Source organism: Nymphaea colorata, chromosome 13 (genome assembly GCF_008831285.2).
Source record: "Nymphaea colorata isolate Beijing-Zhang1983 chromosome 13, ASM883128v2, whole genome shotgun sequence".
NCBI classification, from domain to species: Eukaryota; Viridiplantae; Streptophyta; class Magnoliopsida; order Nymphaeales; family Nymphaeaceae; genus Nymphaea; species Nymphaea colorata.
This window is the reverse complement of record NC_045150.1, coordinates 331,154-341,674: the sequence shown is the minus strand read 5'-3', so window position 1 is coordinate 341,674 and position 10,521 is coordinate 331,154. Positions and strand designations below refer to the sequence as shown.

General features: G+C 37.4%; 1 protein-coding gene across 8 annotated transcripts; it reads left to right on the top strand.

The window, feature by feature from the left end:
• Nucleotides 1-736: 736 nt before the first annotated feature.
• Nucleotides 737-10,263, top strand: LOC116267277 (transcription initiation factor TFIID subunit 7). Of its 8 annotated transcripts, none has more exons than XM_031648916.2 (8): nt 738-931; nt 4,270-4,384; nt 6,822-6,927; nt 7,041-7,124; nt 8,966-9,099; nt 9,178-9,297; nt 9,395-9,467; nt 9,722-10,082. In XM_031648916.2, exons 4-8 carry the CDS (start codon nt 7,115-7,117, stop codon nt 9,862-9,864), a joined length of 480 nt encoding a protein of 159 aa, XP_031504776.1. In that variant the 5' UTR covers nt 738-931; nt 4,270-4,384; nt 6,822-6,927; nt 7,041-7,114; the 3' UTR covers nt 9,865-10,082. The 8 variants fall into 8 exon arrangements, 7 of the variants coding, with proteins under 7 accessions (XP_031504775.1, XP_031504776.1, XP_031504771.1 ...); XR_004175559.2 differs by lacking the exon at nt 7,041-7,124 and adding an exon at nt 10,112-10,263 and having other exon boundaries at nt 739-931; nt 6,822-6,975; nt 9,722-9,953; XM_031648915.2 differs by lacking the exon at nt 7,041-7,124 and having other exon boundaries at nt 737-931; nt 6,822-6,975; nt 8,969-9,099.
• The last annotated feature ends 258 nt before the right edge of the window (nt 10,264-10,521 follow it).

Sequence of the window (10,521 nt, the reverse complement as noted above, 5' to 3'; positions counted from 1 at the left end):
TGATAGGATATAACACAAGTTTTAACTTAAATTGGCAGAAAATCATTGTTAGTATTGATTAAGCGCACTACAGTGCAATCGTCCGATGTAATCCTTTGGAGTCCCATTGTCACAAAAAACCCCATTTAAAAAAAAAAATACGCGTATTTAATGCCAAAAATAGTTCTGCCGTATAATACCCGTACTATTCCTGTTTTTAAAAAAAAAAAGTAAAAAAAAACGCGTATAATACCCGTATTATATGTTATTTTCCTATTTTTTGCTGTTTTTTTATTAATTATTATTTTTTATAATTTTTAAGATGTATTAAATGTTTAATTTTTAAAAAAAATTTGCCGAACTTTTCCCGTTTTATTCCCGATATATAAAACTTTGCCGTATTATACCTGTTTTTTTCCTCGCCGTTTAATACCCATCCCCGTTTTTTGTGACAATGCTTTGGACCAATGCATGCAAAATATGATATGATGATCAACCAAACATTGGCTCTATGGTTTAACTGACCCACATTTACATCAAAATTTAGTGGCCATTTTTCTATTCAATTACCTAAGAGATTACCTTGAGATCCAGTTTTGAGAGCTTTAGTGCGCTCTGAGGCGTCATCAGGACAGAACGCCTCGATGCACTTGCATGAGGCGCAAACTAGCCGGATGCCCCCCCCTGTCCGAAATTTTTTTCTCTTTAAAAAACCATGTAAAAAACACTTTATTCTTTTTGAACGAGATTTGCGTTCTTTCGTTTTTCACCTCGTTAACAAAAACAGGGCTCCTCGATCGCAAACACCGGCGATCCGTCGTCCTGTTTTTTCGCTCCAAGAATCAGAAGGCAGAAGCCCTCTCCTCTCTCTCCACCAGACACCGGCTACCACCTCTCTGTCTCCGGTGTGCCTGTCTCTCTTTCCGGCGAGCCCAGATAAAGACGCGCTCACGTGAGTTTATCTCTCTCTCTCGGTTAAGGCTCCGGCAGCAACGTCAACCGGGCCGGCAGCCATCGCCTCTCTCAGTCCCTTTTTTATATTGAAAATGGTGGGCCGCCGGCTGGCAGCAGTCCTTCCCTCCGTCTATCTCTGCTGCAACATGGACTGCCGGCGGGGAACCCCTCGCCTTACTTTCTGTTTCGTTTCTTTGAGTTTTGCATCATGTTCTTCTTGCGTTGCTTTTGGTCGTTAATCTAGATGTCTTTGACTGTTGATTGTGATTGCTTGGTTTTAGCCTAGTTTTATTAGATTTCTAATGAATGACCAAATTAGCTACTGTTTTATTTCTGTTTTTAATATGACCAGTTTGTTTCGATTTGGTTCTTAGATTAGTATGATGTTAACTGGATGAAACTTGAGTGTCGTTAGATTTTGGTATGGATTTAGGATCTCTTATTATTTTGGCGTCAATTAGATTTTTTGTTTCTCGTTTGATTTCTTTGATGTTGTGTCTAATTAATTAATTGAACATGTTTTTGCATCTTTAATTGATGGTTGCTGCATTTCACAGTTAAGGAGAAGTCTGTGAAGAACTGTTTGTTGAGTGGACATGAACTTGTTCTCTTCAAATGCTAGATTGTGTATGTTTTCTGGATCAATACATGAGCCTGTGCATCTGTTTTTGTGGAATGTTTACACTGCTTCATCTAAGGACTTGGTCCCATCGGCATGTAGCATTTGGAGCATTCTTTTCTGTTCCGATGATGGACTTTGAATACAATAAAACCTAATCTTGTGAAGGCTACTCATTGTCTGAAATATTATCCCTTGTCCAGCCTTCCTTTCCCAATGCCTCCGCTAAGGGGCCGTAATGGTTAGAAAGTCAAATCGCTTAGCCATCTCCTTGTAGGAATCTTGTGGAATCACTAGCCTTTTGTTCCCATTCAATGGGTGTGGTTCACTACCGATGTTGGGCCTCCTTCTTCCTTCCTGCTACTTCCCTCCAACTATGTCCGTGCAAGATTTTGTTCCAAGTTGGGCCAGACTCCCCCCATTTGATATTGTGCAACCTCTTCTTCTTTATTCCCCCTTTTCAGTTGGACATTATCTCTTCGTGATTCCCTAAAATCCACAGCCATCCTCTCCTTGCCTTTTTCACCTTCGTGGCTTCTTCTACACACAAACCTGTTTGTTTGCTCAAACCATCATAGTGGGCATCTCCTCTCACCTCCTTTTGTCAAGAAAGCCAAGACATTTCCACTCCTTAAAACACTAGCCAATGTGAAAAATCTATAGCAGGAGCTTCCATCTCCACTTACTCTCCCCCAGGATGGCTGTTATTTCTTGGTGGTAGATTTAACAGATTCGAAGTTGGTCTCACTTTTGACAATGAGATTAAGATTGGATTTCAAAGTTCGAATTATACATGGATATGCAAAAAAGTTAATTTCATAAAAAGGTGTTATATATTATTGGGTCGAATATTTGTGTGGAACCAAATCAGATTTTTAATGAACTAGATATTGTTATCCAAAACCAAATATGATTCAATTTCATATTGGAATTTGTTTTTTTTGTCTTTCTTCTTGTATGGAACGATTTAAAGTGGTTCAATGGGAGACCAAAATTCATTAACATGCCTAGCAAAATGAGGGATTGAAATAGGGCCAGTTCCAGTTGTAGGGGTTCCCCCACTCGACCTAGGTTGGTGCCCCTAAGGGCTGAGTCCTGGTCGAATCTGCTTCTTCGAGTCTCAATGTATCGTAGCTTCGTTCTGCAACAAGTAATAGCATGAATCATTTGTTCCAACGTGCTTGAGAAGCCTCTCTACCACCTAAGAGAAACTGGAGACTGGAGTCCTGCCATCGCCTACTGGTAGGCAGCAACGTGAGTCTCTCTCTCTTTTTCTTTCCTGCCATTGTCCAACCATAGTCCTGCCATCGCCCAACAGCCACGGGCCTCCCACTGTGTGGTTCTCTCTGTCTCTCCCTCTCTCTTTCTCAACCTTCTGGTCTGCTTCTGTGAGTCTCCATCTTTCTATATTTTGAAAATGGTCGCATAATCCCTTTGATAGTCATTCAATCTGCTTGTGGAAAATGGAATAATGAAATTTCATAAAAATAGGCACAAAATCTCTTATTTGTGTAAACTTTTTCCCTCACCTTCGTATAATCTCTCTCTCTCTTTCTTGCTTGCTTACTAGCTTATTCTTCTTGGGTTGGGGATTTTTTATTTTGTCGTTCAGCCATTTTAGGGTCATTTGGGGATTTTTGGTGGTTTTGCTTCCTGGTTCTTGCTTTTTTGTCTCACATTGTAATTTAGCTGCATGTGCCAATTTTTTAATGCATTTTACAGGCACTTTTCGGTATTGAATTTACCTAGTCATTATGGTTAAAGCAACATTTTTTATGATTGTGGGCCATAATAATTTCATATGCTTTAATTGATGCATTGTTTTTCATCAAACATGGAGAATTTGATCTAATGGTGGTTTGACCCTTATGCTATTTACATTTCGCACCAATGCCTATGATTTACAATTTCCTCTGTCGTGAATGTCCTGACCTATCATATATAATTATCTGTTTGCTGCTGATTATGTATATATATGTATATATATATAGATACATACATGCATACATATACATATATATATATGTATGTACATGCTACATATATATATATGTATGTACATGCATGCATAGACATACATATATATATATATGTATATACATACATGCATGCATATACGTACATATATATATATATGTATGTATTTTTTGTACTAACCATCTTTGCATGAGTGCCACAGACATGGTAAAACATATTATTTTTCACATGCTTGTGTAAGTGTTATTAACTTGAACAACAATTTAAAATAATTTGGAGCAAACACAAGATGCCTGCATGGTAAAACATATTATTTTTCACATGCTTGTGTAAGTGTTATTAACTTGAACAACAATTTAAAATAATTGGGAGCAAACACAAGATGCCTGCATCTCTTAACTAGTCTGTTTTGCCAAGCAGTGCGGTTGAGATCAAAATGGATGGCCTCGACTGGCAGGCAGGACGCTTGTTAATGTGTGCGCACTGACCTTTGAACGTGTCAATAACTTAGTGTGAGGCGTACGCTGACCTGATGCGTGTGCCTCATTGGACTGATGCGTGCACATCAGTCCTGTGCGTACGAAGTGTCTGATGCTCATGCATTATGCGCTGTGTTTATTTTTGTTTAAAATAACATTTTTTGGTTAAAGTAAAGTTAAAAGCATTTTAACTTTGGTTTTAATGAAAATTGGGGAAAAGGTTTCGATCAATTGAAACCCTTTTGCCTCTTCATGTTGCAGCTCATGCTGCTCAACTTCAAACTCACACCAGAAGACTTGGTGCCCGCCCCTCCCTTCAGTGAACAGTCCGGCGGCGACAGTAGTATCTCCACTGGCGTCAGCTCTCTCTCCAATGGTGACAGCTCTTTCTCTGCGGCGGTGGTATTCTTTTCACATTGCAGCTCAAGCTGCTCAATTTCAGAAACTCACACCAGAGATTCAGAAAATGCTGGCATTCACCCTTCCCTTCAATGAATTGGTTTTTTCTTGCTAGAAAATTATCTTGAGAATGATCATATTTAGCTTAAGATTATTTTATCTATGAAATTTGCTTTGTTTTCCTTGAACCCCCACAATTTTCATTCAGTTTCACTCTTTTTTTTTTCCGCTTTCTAGTTAATGGTAGAAGTTCGTAGCATTTGAACCCATCTTGTTTTTTGCAAGTAATCACATCTGAAATGTAGTAGCAGGTTGGAAAAATTCTTTATCCATCCAACTGGTTTGAATGTAACCTTCCCTATTACTATTTTCTGAACTTCATTCTATTGATTGGTCAGGCTGCAATGATCAGCCATGCAAAATACAAACAGAGTAGGAAATCAAGGTCGGTAAATGTTGAATTGGTAGGAAAATTGTCAACTATGAGATTGAACATATTGGATTGGATGAACATTGAAAGGGTAAAAGATCTTATTATCCATGAAATAGGGAAAAAGATTGTGGCATTATCAGTCTAATGGTTGTAGGTAATTTGCTGTAAACAAGTTGCTGCAGAAACAAAAAAAATCAGGTATAATACCGATGCAGAACAAAACAGCAAAAATCAGTAAACCAAACTTTTGAAGGAGAGTTTTTTTATCGCTTTTAAATCACGTCAAATTGGCACTTGAGAATTCAGTTTGGTTTTGATAAAAAACAGTCGGTTTGATCCATGTTCTTGTAATAGTGGCCACAATATTTTTTGATCGGTATGAAATCAACATTTAGAAGTCCAACTAGGCTGATCCATTTAGAGTTTATTACAGGGTGACTAACTGGAAGTCCAACTATGACTATTTGCATTAATCCAGTTAAATAGTATTTAAACATTTATTTGAATATTGTGTTTAATTGCTTCTTCACATTATCTTTTATTCAAATACCTGTTATTTTAATTGTGATTTTTTCTTTTTTACATTATGTTAAGGAGATTATATATTTCAAAATTTTAGTCATGATGCTTACGCATCACTTCGCATTATTATGCATCATATCGCTTCACAGGGTCAATGCATCGCTTCACATCAACGCACTTAACAACATTGATCACAACCCTCGCTGGTCTCCCTGAACAGGAGTGATGCGTGTACCTCATTACAGAACATTGCTGCTCAAATGGTAGTCATAGATATCAGCCATTTGACATCAAGCTTTTCTGTTCCCCTCTTCTCTCGAGAAAAAATGTTAACCTTCTTTTCTTTTTCACCTTCGCTAGTCATGAATGATGAAAGGATCAAATTACAGAAGCAAATTGCTTACTGCAGTACTTTGATATAGAGAGAAATAGGATCCACTTCTTGGTTGCTAATGTCATTCAGGGCATGTTTACTTGTCTATCAGGGATGCCCTTACTGTCTATACTCTATCCTGCACAATGCCACTTAAACACAAAACTATAGGTTCTGGATTTGTTGTTTAGTTTATCACTAAAAACATAAAACTATTATGGTTTTTCAGTATCAAAATTTTAATTTTTCACTTGTAGTTGAAAACTTTGACATGGTAGTGTTTTAGATTTTAGAACGCTTGTTCTCTTTTATATTCATTTTGCCATTGTAAGTGGGACCATTCAAATGCTTGAGGTTAAGGGTTATAGAAATGGTGAGACTAGCTGCCTTCACATATATATTATGCAAACTAGTGTTTTGATCATGCACTAAATGCTTGCTTGTGTTATTGCATAGTTACAAGTATCTTTTGTTTTCTTTGTATCAGTACTCCTCACCCAGAAATGTTTGGCTGTGCCATTTGCCCAAACGTACCCTAATTGTTCCAGCTCATTCATGTGTCATATTATGGGCTTATGGCACTAATAAAATTATCCTCTAGCATATCATGTCATGCATGTAAATTTCTAAATCAGGTCTTTGCTTTTTTTTTTTTGCTCACTCTTGAAAATTAATTCTGCTATTTTTGGTTTGATGTGATAGATAGTTCTATTAGTCAAGACAGCCAGGTCCGATTCCCATTGTGAACTATTCCTCGAGCTTAACGAGAAAAAGTTTCATCATGTTCACTGTTCATTTTCTATTATGTTGGCACTTTTTCTCTTTTTTTCTTTTTGATATCCTAAAATAAGGATATTTCTACATGTATCAAATATTTATGTTGACATAAGTGGGAGCCGGAAACTTGTCAATGTGGGTATCTCAAATTCTTCCTGTTTACTGTTCAATTTAGTTAGTAAGGATAAATTATTCCACATATTCCCAACAGATTTTAATTGGTTTCTTGCATTGTATGGCTGTGCATCCTGAAAATTTGGGTTTCTTGAAAGTCAGTTAGCAACGTAATATCTTATATGTTGTTTGCAGATTGTTCCATTAAAGAGCTTGGTGGTTTTTTAGCACCTTAAGATGGAAGAGCAATTTATTCTAAGAGTTCCTCCTTCTGTTTCTGAGCGAATAGATCGTCTTTTAAGTGAGAAGGGAACTTCTGAGGACAATTCACTTGATTTGTCTTTTTCTGGTACTTTTTCCTATTCCTTGGAGTATGATCTAGTTAATTTCCGTGATTTGTCTTTTGTAATTTAGTTGCACTGTGCTTAAGGACTCTGTAGTGAGCTGGCTACTTCAGTTCAGCATATCCAAGTTGGTAGTAACATGGAATGCAAAATGGTGTGCCGCCTCCCCCTCTGCATTCAGTTATTATGTTGAGCATTCGTGTGTGCATATTAATGTGTGTGCAATGCATGAGGTTCAGGAAATTAGCAGGCTTTTGATTTTTAAACTAGTTTTTAACTGAGAAGACTGCTCTAACTCTGTTATAGCGGTGAATGTGTTCCCTTTCCTTTGGGAACAAGAGTGACGTACACGGTTGCCTGTGATGGTAAAAAATCTCTGGTAAAAAATATCTCTATTATTGAAAGTTTATATGTCCTTTGTGAGATCAAGGAAAGGGTGAGTCCTTCAGAAATTTCTCCATCATGGGAGCTGGATTTTTGGAAAAATACTTCCATACATGAAATTCTACCAAGCATGGGAAGTAAATTTTGGTCAAAACAACTTTTTGAGACATTGGCTGCAATGCGTAAGTAATTGAGAATGTAAGAGGAGGTGATGTTTTTTCATTCATGTTGGGAATCATGTTTCCACCGTCATGGAAAACATAATTTCCTTATTCCGAGAAATGAGTCTCCCCATGCAAACTGGTATCCATATTGCAGGGACATAAACCAATATGTCATCATTTGATCAATTATGTCAATTAAATTCACTTTTTAGATGCAAAGCTCATTCTAGTAGGTTTCAGAGCAATTCGAGTGACCTTGGTCCAGGTTGTCGTACAGCTCCTTTAAAACCCTTCCAACCAGAAGCCTCCTGTTGTTTTCATCATGTTTTTTTTCTTCATTTGAAGTTTCTTCCATGTGTTATTGCATAATAAGCTGTTCCTTCAACATGTCTTATATTTTGTGGAAGTGGCACATTGGATTGCCTTTTTCAATTTTAAGTACTTTAATTGTGTTACATGGAATGTTATTATCTTGGTTCTTTGTCGAGAAAAAGTTGTTGGGAGTAAAATTGAAAGATTAATGAATTAATTATTAAATGGTTGCAACCCAGTCACAGTCACAGGATGCCTATTATTATTTATTTTAAGTGGCCTGAAGTTGAAGATGGTCAGGAATGCATTGTCTTGGACATTGAGTAAATGTCGGTCAGTGAAGCTTAACATATCTTTTCTTCTATCTCTGATAATTGTTTGGATCTTCTCATGCATAAAGAGCTTATCAGAAAGAAAACAATGCAATAGTACTTAGGGCTTATGCTTTGGTTTTGCTGGTTGTACAAATAAAGGATTAGTGAGATATGAGGCAGGCAAAGTAAAGAAAGTTCTAATGAGTTAGTGGGCAGGCGCGGTCAGTGTATGTGAGAGAGAGAGGGAGAGATGACAAGGTGCAGCATGAAAGTTATTATGCTGTTTCAGAAAATAAAAAGCGGTCGGTGTATGTGAGAGAGAGAGGGAGAGATGGCAAGGTGCAACATGAAAGTTATTATGCTGTTTCTGAAAATAAAAATAAAAACTGTATTTCGAGAGTCTTCGCTGTATAACCAATATTAGTTAAAGAAAGGGTAGTGTATAAACATTTTATTCTAGAACTATCTATATAATAATATAATACTTGTGGAGCTTCAAGTGGAGTATGTATGAAGCATGAACAAGGGAATGGAGCTCATATCTGACGTGGCTGTTCTTCTTTTCCAAAGGCTAGTACAATAAGCTGACAAACGTTGATTTATCTTTGGTCTTCCCAAATCCCAACTTAGACATGCCATGTCCTGCATATCTAAGTGTTGGACACTTGAAAGTTCAAAATATTCTTGTCAGACTTCTGTCAAGAGGCATGGGCCTCAGATTTTGGGGGTGTTTATGTAGATTTTGTTTCATCTTGCTATTTGTTTTCTTGGATTGATAAGCATCAGCAAGTCTAAATTTTTTGTTTCTATAAATATGACAGAAGATGGACGAAATGGAACATTCGTTATTGGTAATGATCGTTTCCCTGTCTCCCTACTGGATCTTCCATGCATCGTTGAGTCATACAAGACCTATGATGATAATGTGCTGATTAAAACTGCCGATATTGGTCAGGTAGGTCTCAATTGTTCTGCAAGCTTCCACTTGAAAATTCTGTCATCTCTACGGTTACTAAATGTGTGCTAGTGGTAGATAATCACTGTGAGGGAAGAAGGTGATCCTGCTCCAGACAATGTTGAATACAGGCATGGTCTCACTCCTCCAATGAGGGATGCCCGTAGAAGACGATTTCGTAGAGAGCCTGACATAAATGTATGCTTTATCTGAAAAGTGCTGGCTGCTTTTGTTTTGTTCTCTCTTTGTTCTTTTTGCATGTCATGTGGAGTTCATGTTGATTATTTTAATGCAGCCAGAATTTGTTGACAAGGTTGAGAGAGACATTGTCAACATTCTCACATATCGTGGTACCACAGAGAATGTAGATATCCTTTTTCCTGCCATCCTTTTTTTTTTTTCTGTGATACGATATATACAATATTTCTTTCTTTCTTTTTGAGCATCTCTGCTGGTTCTGTGATTGTGTGCCTCAGAATCAGGAGCTACGCCAATATAAAAAAATGTGTTCTTCCTGGGGTTCAGATTCGTCTTGATTTCTGTATTGTTGGTTCTTTGGACTTTCTCCTGGTAGTTTACTTCACTTAAATTTCTTGTTAGACCTTGACAAATTGCAGTTCACGCACTGAAGCTACGGAGCATGAAGATGCCAATGGTGTTGGCACTAAAAACAGACATGCACCATCTGAGAAGCCAGAGAATACTGGTACAAGAGGGGCTGATGATGATCCTGATAGAAGTGAAAGTGACGATTCTGATGATTAATGTGGTCCATAGTCAGCGAAGTATGGCTTGGTGGATTAACCATGGAAGCAACAAAAGAACTTGTACAAGCTTCTGCTGCATTTTTAGATGTATATAGAAACTTACCTTAGAATGCCAGCTATAATCATCGTCTATGAGATTTGATGTGCAATAACTTGTTTTTGTAAATGTAATTTGTTGTTGCTAAATAAGGTATCATATGAATTATTTTTGACTAATGTGTTGACGTTGATCGATGATACTGCAGCACAGGGAGATGGCGGTTGGTAGGAGCGGAAAAGTAATTCGGTGATAATACTGTGCTGTATGACTGTACTGGGTCTTGAAATAGATTTCATACTCACCACTTTTACATTTCACATGCACTTGTATTTAAAACATATAGTGTGCTGGTTCTCACATGTTGCCAATTTCCTCTAGCATTCGTAGCCTGCTATTCTCACGCATCTATGGCCTCTTTGTAAGGATTTCCATTATATGCATTTCATGTTTTTGTACGAATAAAATTCTATCTCTGCAAATTAGAACGTTATTAAAATCGGAAGCAATTTACTATTCACATGTAAACACCCTCTACCATGGTCTACTTGTTTATGAAAAAATTTAAGGTGGCGCGACGGAGGCTGAATTCTCTGTTTCCAGTCTTTCCATCATTGC